General features: G+C 41.9%; 1 protein-coding gene across 1 annotated transcript in view; it reads right to left on the bottom strand.

Annotated features, from left to right (window-relative positions):
- The window catches only part of LOC122554996 (uncharacterized), a 223,803-nt gene that overhangs the window by 206,354 nt on the left and 4,516 nt on the right, over positions 1-12,933 (bottom strand). The window contains exon 2 of the mRNA XM_087992976.1: positions 8,196-8,302. Coding sequence (XP_087849102.1) covers positions 8,196-8,301 — 106 coding nt within the window. The 5' untranslated portion in view covers position 8,302. The remainder of the gene's footprint in view (positions 1-8,195; positions 8,303-12,933) is intronic.

Here is a 12,933-nt window from a genome sequence, read left to right as displayed (position 1 = left end):
ATCCTGAAAGTCCTCAATGTTGAATATGAACCATAGAATCCCTCAGTGTAGAAAAAGGTCATTCAGCCCATTGAGTCTGAATCGAATATACGATGACCATCTCACCCAGATTCAGCTCCCCCAACTATCCCCATAACTGTACATTTTCCAGGGCGACCCTGCATACTATGGGCAATTTAGCATGGCCAATCCACCTCAGTCACACATCTTTGGACTGTGGGAGGAAACCCATACATTCACAGGGAGGACGTGCAAACTCTACACAGACAATCACACAAGGCCGGAATCGAACCCAGATTCCCTGACACTGAGAGGCGGCAGTACTAACCACAATGCAACTGTCAGTCCTCTGAGTAAGAGGGACAAGGATACTTCACACTGCAGGAGAGAGAGAGAGAGAGAGAAAGAGAGGAGAGAGAGAGGAGAGAGAGAGGAGAGAGAGTTAATGCCTTTGCTGTTTTTGAATTCATGTGTCGCTGGACATCGGTGTGCATCTGGGAAAATTAGCAAACAGTGAATTTCACAACTAATCTTGGAGGATCCGATTTGGGCGAACTTCACAACACAGAATATGATAAGTTAATTGTTGTTTTAAGTTAATTGTCTGTCCAAGAGAAAGGCTGTCTTAGTGAGTACAGGGCATTCTATCTTGATTATATGTTTTTGGAGATAAGTCTCTTGATTAAACTTAAAGTATAAGCCATAGCTCTTAATTTAACCTGGGGCTGTAGAGAAATAAGACGGTGTTATTTTCTGGGTCTGTAGATTGTGAAGGAGCAAAAATGGCCTTTGCAGTGATATGTACTTCGTGTCAGATGTGGGAGTTTAAAGAGAGTTTAAGGGTTATTGCAGATTATATCTGCCATAAATGCTGTTGGATGCGAATCTTACCAGATCTAGTGGATCGGTTGGAGAGACAGATAGAAGCGATGAGGAATTTGCAACAGCAACAGTATGTGAGGGATAGGAAGGAGGGGACAGTCTTAGATACAGTCACATAGATGGGTTAACTCCAGGAAAGGTAAGAGAGGTGGCAGCTAGTGCAGGAGTCTTTTGTGGATATACCTATTTCAAACAGGTATGCTGTTTTGGAAAATATAGGGGGTGATGGATTCTCAGGGGAACGTAGCACAAACAGCCAAGTTTCTGGTATTGAGACTAGCTCTAATGCAACGAGGGGCACGTCAGCTTCAAGAGATCAATTGTGTTAGGGGATTCTGTAGTCAGAGGAACAGACAGACATTTCTGTGGCCAGCAGAGAAAAAGCAGAATGGTGTGTTGTTTCCCTGGTGCCAGGATCAAGGATGTCTCAGAGAGGGTGCAGAATGTTCTCACGGGGAGAGGGGCCAGCAGGAGGTCATTGTCCACATTGGAACCAACAATATAGGAAGGGGAAAGGTTGAGATTCTGAAGGGAGGTTACAGAGAGTTAGGCAGAAATTTAAAAAGGAGGTCCTCAAGGGTAGTAGTATCTGGATTACTCCCAGTGCTACGAGCTAATGAGGGCAGGAATAGGAGGATAGAGCAGATGAATGCATGGCTGAGGAGCTGGTGTATGGGAGAAGGATTCACATTTTTGGATCATTGGAATTTCTTTTGGGGTAGAAGTGACCTGTACAAGAGGGACGGATTGCTCCTAAATTAGAAGGTGACTAATATACTGGCAGGGAAATTTGCTGGAACCGCTTGGGAGGATTTAAACTAGTAAAGTGGGGGTGGTGGTGGTGGGACCCAGGGAGATAGTGAGAAAAGAGATCAATCTGAGACTGGTACAGTTGAGAACAGAAGTGAGTCAAACAGTCAGGGCAGGCAAGGACAAGGTAGGACTAATAAATTAAACTGCATTTATTTCAATGCAAGGGGCCTAACAGGGAAGGCAGATGAACTCAGGGCATGGTTAGGAACATGGGACTGGGAAATCATAGCAATTACGGAAACATGGCTCAGGGATGGACAGTTCTGGCAGCTTAATGTTCCAGGATACAAATGCTACAGGAAGGATAGAAAGGGAGGCAAGAGAGGAGGGGGAGTGGCATTTTGATAAGGGAAAGCATTAAAGCTGTGCTGAGGGAGGATATTCCTGGAAATACATCCAAGCAAGTTATTTGGGTGGAACTGAGAAATAAGAAAGGGATGATCACCTTATTGGGATTGTATTATAGACCCCCTAATAGTCAGAGGGAAATTGAGAAACAAACTTGGAAGGAGATCTCAGCTATCTGTAAGAATAATAGGGTAGTTATGGTAGGGGATTTTAACTTTCCAAACATAGACTGGGACTGCCATAATGTTAAGGGTTTAGATGGAGAGAATTTCTTAAGTGCGTACAAGACAATTTTCTGATTGAGTATGTGGATGTACCTACTCAAGAAGGTGCAAAACTTGACCTACTCTTGGGAAATAAGGCAGGGCAGGTGACTGAGGGGTCAGTGGGGAGCACTTTGGGGCGAGCGACCATAATTCTATTTGTTTTAAAATTGTGATGGCAAAGAATAGACCAGATCTAAAAGTTGAAGTTCTAAATTGGAGAAAGGCCAATTTTGACGGTATTAGGCAAGAGCTGATTGGAGACAGATGTTCGCAGATAAAAGGACATCTGGAAAATGGGAAGCATTCAGAAATGAGATAACAAGAATCCAGAGAAAGTATATTCCTGTCAGGGTGAAAGGGAAGGCTGGTAGGTATAGGGAATGCTGGATGACTAAAGAAATTGAGGGTTTGGTTAAGAAAAAGAAGGAAACATATGTCAGGTATAGACAGGATAGATCGAGTGAATCCTTAGAAGAGTATAAAGAAAGTAGGAGTATACTTAAGAGGGAAATCAGGAGGGCAAAAAGGGGACATGAGATAGCGTTGGCAAATAGAATTAAGGAGAATCCAAAGGGTTTTTACAAATATATTAAGGACAGAAGGGTAACTAGGGAGAGAATAGGGCCCCTCAAATATCAGCAAGGCGGCCTTTGAGTGGAGCCACAGAAAATGGGGGAGATACTAAATGAATATTTTGCATCAGTATTTACTGTGGAAAAGGATATGTAAGATATAGACTGTAGGGAAATAGATGGTGACATCTTGCAAAATGCCCAGATTACAGAGGAGGAAGTTCTAGATGTCTTGAAATGGTTAAAGGTGGATAAATCCCCAGGACCTGATCAGGTGTATCCAAGAACTCTGTGGGAAGCTAGAGAAGTGATTGCTGGGCCTCTTGCTGAGATATTTGTATCGTCGATAGTCACAAGTGAGGTGCTGGAAGATTGGAGGTTGGCAAACGTGGTGCCACTGTTTAAGAAGGGCAGTAAAGACAAGCCAGGCAACTATAGACCAGTGTGCCTGACCTCAGTGGTTGGCAAGTTGTTGGAGGGAATCCTAAGTGACAGGATGTACATGTATTTGGAAAGGCAAGGACTGATTAGGGATAGTAAACATGGCTTTGTGCGTGGGAAATCATGTCTCACAAATTTGATTGAGTTTTTTTGAAGAAGTAACAAAGAAGATTGATGAGGGCACAGCAGTAGATGTGATCTATATGGACTTCAGTAAGGAGTTTGACAAGATTCCCCATGGGAGACTGATTAACAAGGTTAGATCTCATGAAATAAAGGGAGGACTAGCCATTTGGATACAGAATTGGCTCAAAGGTAGGAGACAGAGGGTGGTGGTGGAGGGTTGTTTTTCCGGCTGGAGGCCTGTGACCAGTGGAGTGCCACAAGGATCGATGCTGAGTCCTCTACTTTTTGTCATTTACATAAATGATTTGGATGCGAGCATAAGAGGTACAGTTAGTAAGTTTGCGGATGACACCAAACTTGAAGGTGTAGTGGACAGTGAAGAGGGTTACCTCAGATTACAACAGGATGTGGACCTGATGGGCCAATGGGCTAAGAAGTGGCAGATGGAGTTTAATTCAGATAAATGTGAGGTGCTGCATTTTGGGAAAGCAAATCTTAGCAGGACTTATACATTTAATGGTCAGGTCCTAGGGAGTGTTGCAAAACAAAGAGACCTTGGAGTGCAGGTTCATAGTTCCTTGAAAGTGGAGTAGCAGGTAGATAGGATAGTGAAGAAGGTGTTTGGTATGCTTTCCTTTATTGGTCAGAGTATTGAGTAGAGGAGTTGGGAGGTCATGTTGCGGCTGTACAGGACATTGATTAGGCCACTGTTGGAATATTGCATGCAATTCTGATCTCCTTGCTATCGGAAAGATGTTGTGAAACTTGAAAGGGTTCAGAAAAGATTTACAAGGATGTTGCCAGGGTTGGAGGATCTGAGCTACAGGGAGAGGCTGAACAGGCTGGGGCTGTTTTCCCTGTAGCGTCGGAGGCTGAGGGAGTGACCTTATAGAGGTTTACAAAATTATGAGGGGCGTGGATAGGGTAAATAGGCAAAGTCTTTTCCCTGGGGAAAAGAACGAGAGGGCATAGGTTTAAGGTGAGAGGGGAAAGATATAAAAGAGACCTAAGGGGCAACTTTTTCACGCAGAAGGTGGTACGTGTATGGAATGAGCTGCCAGAGGATGTGGTGGAGGCTGGTACAATTGCAACATTTAAGAAGCATTTGGATGGGTATATGAATAGGAAGGGTTTGGAGGGATATGGGTCGGGTGCTGGCAAATGGGACTAGATTGGGTTGGGATATCTGGTCGGCATGGACAGGTTGGACCGAAGGGTCTGTTTCCATGCTGTACATCTCTATGGCTCTATGACTCTGATGGCCAACCGTCACGCTCCCTCAGTTCAATTAGTATCCCACTATGATGAAGCTCTTTCAGAAGAATTATTGATAGGAGCAAAGCATTGAAAGTACACTGCATGGGAAATCTTAACACTCATCAAAAAGACTGTATGAGTTATGCTACTATTGAATGAGATAACTGAGACTTAGCTGTCAGATTGAATATGGCCCACAGTAAAAGAAACAGTAAGTGGGAAAATGCATGTAACTTTAATGTCACCAATCCACTTGTCACAGATTTTATTTTCATTGCTTGATCATGGGTGTTGCTGGCTGGTTCAGCTTGTGTTGCTCATCCCTATTTGCCCATGATAAAGGTGGTAGGTGAACTGTATTCTTGAACAGCTGCAGTCCATTTGGTTGTAGAAAAATCCACAATACTGTTAGGGAGGGAGTTTCAGTACTTTGATTCATTGACCCTGAAGGAACGGAGATATATTTCCCAGTCAGGATAGCGATTGGCTTGAGGTGAAACTTGCAGATGGTAGTGCTCCCATATATCTACCACCCTTGCCCTTCGAGATGACAGCAGTTGTGGATTTGGAAGATGCCAACTCAGGAGTGTTGTTGAATTTCTGCAGTAATCTTGCAGATAAGGATTGAGAGTAGAGGGAGTGCCAATTGAGAGGGCTGCTTAGTCCTGGATGGTACTAACCTTTTTCAGTGTTGCTGGAGCTGTACCCAACAAGGAAAGTGGGGAGTATATCATCACACTCAAGCTTTATCCTAAAGTAGATTACGAACAAACTTTTAGGGTCAGGATGTGAGGTACTTGCAGGATTCCTAGCCATAGGCCTGCTCTTACACCACAGGATTTGTATGGCAAGTCCAGTTCAGTTGCTGGTCAATGTAGGGTTCAGTGATGATAATGTCATTGAATATCAAGGGTCAATGGTTAGATTCGGATTTATTTTTTATAGAGTTTTTTTATAGAATCTCTACAGTGTGGGAATAGGCCTTTCGGCCCAACAAGTCCACATTGACCCTCCGAAGAGTAACCCACCCAGACACCTTTCCCTAACCTACTACTCAACATTTACCTTGATGGAGATGGTAATTGTCTGGCATTTGTCTGGTATGAATGTAACTTGCCATTTGTCAGCCCAAGCCTGGATATTGTCTAGGTCTTGTTGCATTTGGACATAGACTACTTCAGTAAATGAGGAATCATGAAAGGGTGCTGAAAATGTTGTGCAATTATTAGCAAACATCCCCACTTCTGACCTTATGATGGAAGAAGGTTATTGACGAAGTAGCTGAAGATGACTGCATCTAGGACACTACCCTGAGGAACTCCTGTGGAGATGTCCCAGAGCTCAGATGACTGACCTCCATCAACCACAACCATCTTCCTACTTGCCATCTGGAGGAGGGATTTCAGCCAAACTCCATTGACACTGGTTTTGCTAATGCTCTTTAATACCATACTTGGTCAAATATGGCTTTGACATGAAGAGCAATCACATTCTTCTCACCACTGGGATTCAGCTCTTTTGTCCTGTTTGAACCGGGGGGGGGCGCTGCAATCAGGCCCTTCGGCCCAACAAGTCCACACCGACCCTCTGAAGAGCAACCCACCCAGACCCATTCCCCTAACTCTAGGAGAAAGTGAGGACTGCAGATGCTGGAGATCAGAGCTGAAAATGTGTTGCTGGAAAAGCGCAGCAGGTTAGGCAGCATCCAAGGAGCAGGAGAATCGATGTTTCGGGTATGAGCCCTTCTTCAGCAACACATTTTCAGCTGATTCCTGCAGAAGGGCTCATGCCCGAAACGTCGATTCTCCTGCTCCTTGGATGCTGCCTGACCTGCTGCGCTTTTCCAGCAACCCATTTTCAGCCCTAACGCTAGGGGCAATTTAGCATGGCCAGTTCACCTAACCTGCACATCTTTGGACTGTGGGAAGAAACCAGAGCACCCAGACATGGGGAGAATGTGCAAACACCACACAGATAGTTGCCTGAGGCGGGAATTGAACCCGGGTCTCTGGTGCAGTGAGGCAGCAGTGCTATCCACTGTGCCACCGTGCCGCCCAGTTTTGTGTTCAAGACTTAGCTGGATTGTTGTGTAGATGCCAATGTTATTTCTGTACTATAACAGCTTGGTTAGGGTCACTGTACAAATGTGCTCCACTTGTCTTTTTAGAATCCCTACAGTGTAGAAACAGACCATTTGGCCCAACAAGTCCACACCAACCCTCCAATGAGCATTCCACCTAGACCCTCCTTCTACCCCATTTCTGTAACCCTGCATTTCCACACACATCCCTGAACACCACAGGTAATTTTCACATGGTCAATCCACGTAACCTACACAACTTTGGACTGTGGGAAAAAAAACCACACAGACACAGGGAGAATGTGCAAACTCCACACAGACATTTGCCTGAGGGTGGAATCGAATCCAGGTCCCTGGCACTGAGAGGCAGCAGTGCTAACCACTGAGCCACCGTAGTGCCGGTATTCTGGAGACTTGATTATAGCTTTGGTCCAAATTCAGACATAGCAGCTGAACTCAAAAGATGAGGTGAGAGTGATAGTCCTTGGATTTATGGAAATATTTGACCAAATGTGGCATCTAGAGCCCTAATAAAACCAAAGTCGATGGAAATCAGGGAAAGTTCTCCAATGGCAGTGTTCCACCTGATGCAATGGAAAATGGTTGCGATTTTTTGTGGGCCGATTATCTGATTCCCCTCAGGATACAGGAGTAGGAGTTCCTTACACCAGTCTCACTATCAGGCCTAACCTAACTATTCTGCTGCTTCAATGAGCTTCCCTTCTTCCCAAAATCAAACTTCAGACGTCTCAGTTCAGTCACTCGCACATTTTATCCCACAAAACAAAGCAGTAAAGGATAGGACTAATCCTTGTGTGTTTTGTAAACACTTTCTTTAGAGAGGCACAAATTAGAAACATGCACTCACTAACCCAATAACCCCAATTTTAATCTTTTCCTCTTTATGGGTAACACCATCACTTGCATACAATTAAACATGATTAATTTAAAACTAACATGTTATGCTTCACCTCTAATTATCCATCTGTTCTTTCATTCTCACTTGGTGACCATCTAATTCTCCTTACTGTACAGCGTTCTGTGATGTTCTAAATATGAGGAGAATCATATTATGTACATTACTGTCTGTCCTCAGTAAACTTACCGAGCCAATGTATGCTGAATGGGCACAGTTTCAACTTTTAAACGTTTCCATTTCTACATTCACCTCAAGAGTAAATGAAATTCAATCAATCATGGCCATGTCAGCTAACAAACAGGTCTCCCTTAGAACCGTCATTGTTTATTCATCTTGGAATAAGTCTATTGCACTGCCAGTTAGGGCCAGTTGAAGATAGTGGGTTGAGAGGTCAAGTTCAAAGCTGTCTGTTTGACAGGACACATTCAACAAAAATAGTGCAATTTAACTGAGGTAAAGATTAGTACTAACGCATAATCTTTGATTCTTACCTTGGTGTACAGTGACAAGAAGAAAGAGAAGAGCTGCAGAGGAAATTTGAACCTTAGAATACATCCAGCTGTCTGAGCTGCAATATGGTGTTCCACGGGGAATCATTCTAGAAAAAAAAAGCAAAATCAATTAAAATTAGAACATACTTAGGGCACAAATGTTTTCTGCTGCATAAAACGAGCAAGCAGCAGCGTGTAATTTATGAGGTACTTTGATATTGATAAAACACTTCACGGACATCTAATCAAGACAGGAGACACCATGCAAAATATGGGTAAAGAAATTAATTTTCAGGCAAACCTTAAAACAGATGGAGAAATGAAGAGGTAGACCTATTAATCAAGGGCATCCAGAGCATGGTATCCTGGCAGCTGAATTCGCAGCTATCAATGATGCAAAGTCAGCAAATTATATGCCAAGTGACTGGAGTTTAGGCACAGGGAAGGAAAGGGGTTACTTAATTTCAAAATGATGCTGAATATCTATGGGCACTACCAATCTCATTGACTTAAGATACAGTGTATTGTTGATTGATGTCTGCAATCCTGGTTTATAAATCATTGGTTTGTTTGTGCTAATAGAACAACCACAATAATATTGTTCATGTTTCATATATTTACTCATGAAGTAACAGATCGGACTGCTGAATATTAGATACCATGTTTAGGTAAAAACATTACGATAAACTATATTAGCAACAGACACAAGCCATTCAGACTCTCAAATTTATTCCCTTCTTCAATTAGGTCGTGGTTGATCGGTATCTTGGTTCCAACTACCTGCCTTGGTTTTACAGCCCTGAACATTCTCACCGAACAAAAACTTCTCAAATTCTGTGTTGAAATGTTACTCTGCATTGGTTTCCAATGTCATGAAAAATAAGATCAAGTTAATACCAAAAGAATTACTTTAGCTATCAAAGGGGATTAATCACCTCAAGGGTTTTGTTTCAAAGAAATATTGTGTAAGGCACTGAAGCACACAGTGTGCACATTATTGATTTTAGTAGTGGTACCACAATGTCGCTGATCAACGCAGCATGCCCTTGTAACTAAAATGCATTTCAGAACTGTTGATCTTAGTAACAAGATCTCCTCGGGATCAATGCAAATGAAGGTGATCTTATAATGATTTTACTTCAAAGTAGGACAGCACAAAACCCATTTCTGTCCATTTTGAAATCCCAACTAGACTCCTATTGTGGCTGTTATTTCTTATTGAAAGGACCTGACTGTTCTTCAGCATCTTTTCAAATCAGTAAAAAAAATCTCAATGGCAGTCAGTTCCATTTGCGATTGAAAATATTCCCAGTTTCCCATTTCCCACCATAGCAGCAAGATCAGACAGCTTAACTCATATTCACATAACTGCACAAATGTTGTACTGGCACTACCAATAAACTAACAACTGCAGAGGAAAATTTGAGACAATTAGACTAGGGATTTCAGGATATAATCCAGGCAATGTATTCCTCAGGAGTAAATTTTCTCCACAGACTCTAACCTTTGGTCTGAAAATATAAACTTATTTTGGATATGCTTTAATTAAAAAATATCTGTCATAATCCTACAAAATCACTACTCCTAGTAATTAATGAGGTAACTAGAGATGTTGGGATTGTTCTCCTGAGAGAAGGAGACTGCTCAAGTGATATTTAGTAGAGGTTTCCAAAATCATGAAAGGCTTCGTTAGAGTACATTCAAATAAACTATTTGCACTGGCAAGTGTGTCACTCAAATAATAGATTTAAGATAGTTGGCAAAAGAAGCAAAGGAACATCTGAGGAGGAATTCTGTTGTGCCAGAAATTGTTACAAGCTGGAATACTCTGCCTGAAAAGTCATGGAATCTGATTCAATAGCAACTTTCAAAAGGGAATTGGAAATATACTGGAAAAGAAAAACTTTCCAGAACTGTGGAGTAAAAGCAGGGGAGAGACTAATTCGTTGGATTCTCATTCTGACTAGTAAGGGTCTATGTTTACAGCTAAAACTTTGGGTAACACTAAAAGGCAGAGACAGAGATAGGTTGTATATACTTATCACAATTTGTTTCTGAAATGAAATAATTGTCAGCTTAGTGACATGGGCAGCACAGTGGCTAGCATTGATGCCACGCAGTGCCAGGGAGCCGGGTTCGATTCGGCCCTCCAGCAACAGTCTGCATGGAGTTTGCATGTTCTCCCCATGTCTGTTTAGGTTTGCGCTGGATGCTCCAGTTTCCTCCCACAGTACAAAGATGTGCAAGTTGGGTGGACTAGACATGCTAAATTACCCATAGTGATCAGGCACGTGTAGGTTAGGTGTGTTAGCCATGGGAAATGCAGGGTTACAGGGATAGGGTAGGAGGATAGGTCTGGTTGAGATGCTGTTCAGAGGGTTGGTAAGGGCTCATTGTGTTGAATAGCCTGTTTCCATGCTGAAAGAATACTAGATATGATTTCAACAAAGATCTAAAGTCCTTTTGGATTGGCTCTTTGACGCAAAATTTGTTTGTGACCTATAATCCTGTCTTCCATACAGCCCCTCCCCATCCATCACCAACCCAAAGTATTTAGTAGATTACATTATAAACAAAAGTTAGGGTATTATGGTCAAACAACACAAATTACTTTGTCTTACTTTAAAAATCTCAATTGTTCTGTTACTGTAAGTAGTTTTGAGATCACATTTAAAGTAAGGTTCTCAAAGTATACTTACAAAGGAGTTTCAGCATTAATAGTTTCAAATGGGTTTTGCTTTAACTTGCTCAATTAGAAACATTTGTTGTACAAGCAAATCATTTTCATTGCATTTAAAATGGAGGAGGTGTCTATTAATTGAATGTTGTAATTGGGATTCATTACAATTTACAGTTTTTCTTTCAAGAACAATGTATAATGTCATTAAGTTGCATAAAGCATGTCCTTTGTGTTTCAGGATAGCACAGGTTGAGTTGCGCTGTGTCTCCCTCCATGTGATAAGTTATGAATGCCTGCCTCCACCCTCATAAGAAGTACTTCATTGGCTCTAATGGTTTGGAAAGTCCTGAAGTTCTGAAAGCTGCTACATAAATGCAACTCTTTCTTTCCTTCCATTATCTGGTTACATCCCTGGACCCGGTGGTGGATCTAATTTGAATCTTCATTCCAATGTCATCCAAGGATCTCCATATATTTCAGTGCTTCTAGCAGCCCGATCTCTTTGATGTAACATGGTCCAACAAATTGTGCAGCGCTGAGATGAAGATAAATCAAGAGATGGTTTTATCATTGCCATTGGTTGTGTAGCCCAGCCACAACCAAACAGTTGCAGTACTGGTATTGCAGATCTATGTGGGCTTATGCCGACATCAGGAAAACTGGCGACTAAAGATATTAAAGGTGTGAAGATAGCTTTTTCTTTGGACTACTGATGCTATGTAATCTGCCCTGTATTACAAATGAGACATATTCCAATCATCGGGACTCCTAATTCATTCATGTAATATAAAAGATTCTTCTACAACATAAAAACATTTGGATTAGGATTAGAAAGACCTTGTTTTCATGTTGTGCCATTTACACCCTCCAATCACCTCAGAAGAACCTCACCATCAGTGAACTGCAAGCAAAGTGAGATCACAGTTGTCCTATAAACACCACACAGAATGAATTTGAAAAGAGAGGTGCTTCTCAGGATTCTAGATGAATGACCCTCTCTTGCCTAGAACCACCAGGTAGCAACTAGATGTGTTATTCATTTCATTGATTCTGTGACATCTTACTGTATGCACCTTGTGTTCAATTCATAAAGAGCAGCACATAATTAGTTGTTTACAAACTGTTTTGAAATTCAGTTTGTATTGTTGATACAAAGCTGATATGAAGTGATTGCAATTAAACCTTAAGCTCTGAAATTCCCTGCCTAACCCTCAACCTCTCTAACCTCCTTTCAGGTGCTCCTTAAAATCTGTTTGACCAAGAGTTTTAATGTTTGCTCTCACTTTGTCAAAACTGAATTTGATTTGATTCATTGCTGTCACTTGAACAGAGGTAAAGTAATAAATGTTGCCTTATGTGCTATACGGGCAAGTCGTACTATACAAGTGTGGCAGGGTAACAGAACAGAGTTCAGGATACAGTGTAATAGCTGCAGAGAGAGATCAACGTTAACATTAAAGAGATCCATGCAAAAATCTGATAACAGTGGTGAAGAAGCTGCTCTTGAATCTGTCCATACATGTATTTAAACTTTTGTTTGTCTGCCCAATGGAAGAGAGTAGAAGAGAGAGCATAACTGGGTGGCAGGGGTCGTTGATTATGTTGGTGCTTCCCTGAGGCAGCAGAAAGTATAGATTGAGTCAATGAATGGAATGTTGGTTTGTGTGATGGTCTGGGCTGTGTTCACGATTCTCTGTAGTTTCTTGCAGTCTTGGGCAGAGCAGTTGCCAAACCACATGGTGTATCTATAAAAATTTGAAAGTCCTTATGCACACGCCAAATTTCCTTAGCCTCTTGAGGAAGCAGAGGAGTTGTTGTTTCTTGATCATGGTCTTCACGTGAGTGGATCTGGACAGGTCATTGGGTGATCGTCAATTTTCCTGTGGGACATCTAGTTTTGGTCAAAGGTGTTATTCAAATCTACCTTGTTACTGTTGGCTCACAATTACCATTCAACCTCTCCTGGTTAGATCAAGTGACCCAACACCATGCAGTAAAACAGAGTGGGAATTTTACATGTTTCACATAGCAGGGTCAAATCAGATTTGGAACTATATT

The sequence above is a fragment of the Chiloscyllium plagiosum genome, unplaced genomic scaffold, assembly GCF_037043375.1.
Source record: "Chiloscyllium plagiosum isolate Xiang-an unplaced genomic scaffold, Cpla_swu_hap1 HiC_scaffold_12, whole genome shotgun sequence".
Lineage (NCBI taxonomy): Eukaryota > Metazoa > Chordata > Chondrichthyes > Orectolobiformes > Hemiscylliidae > Chiloscyllium > Chiloscyllium plagiosum.
The sequence above is the reverse complement of the archived record's forward strand: the minus strand, read 5'-3'. Positions and strand labels throughout refer to the sequence as shown.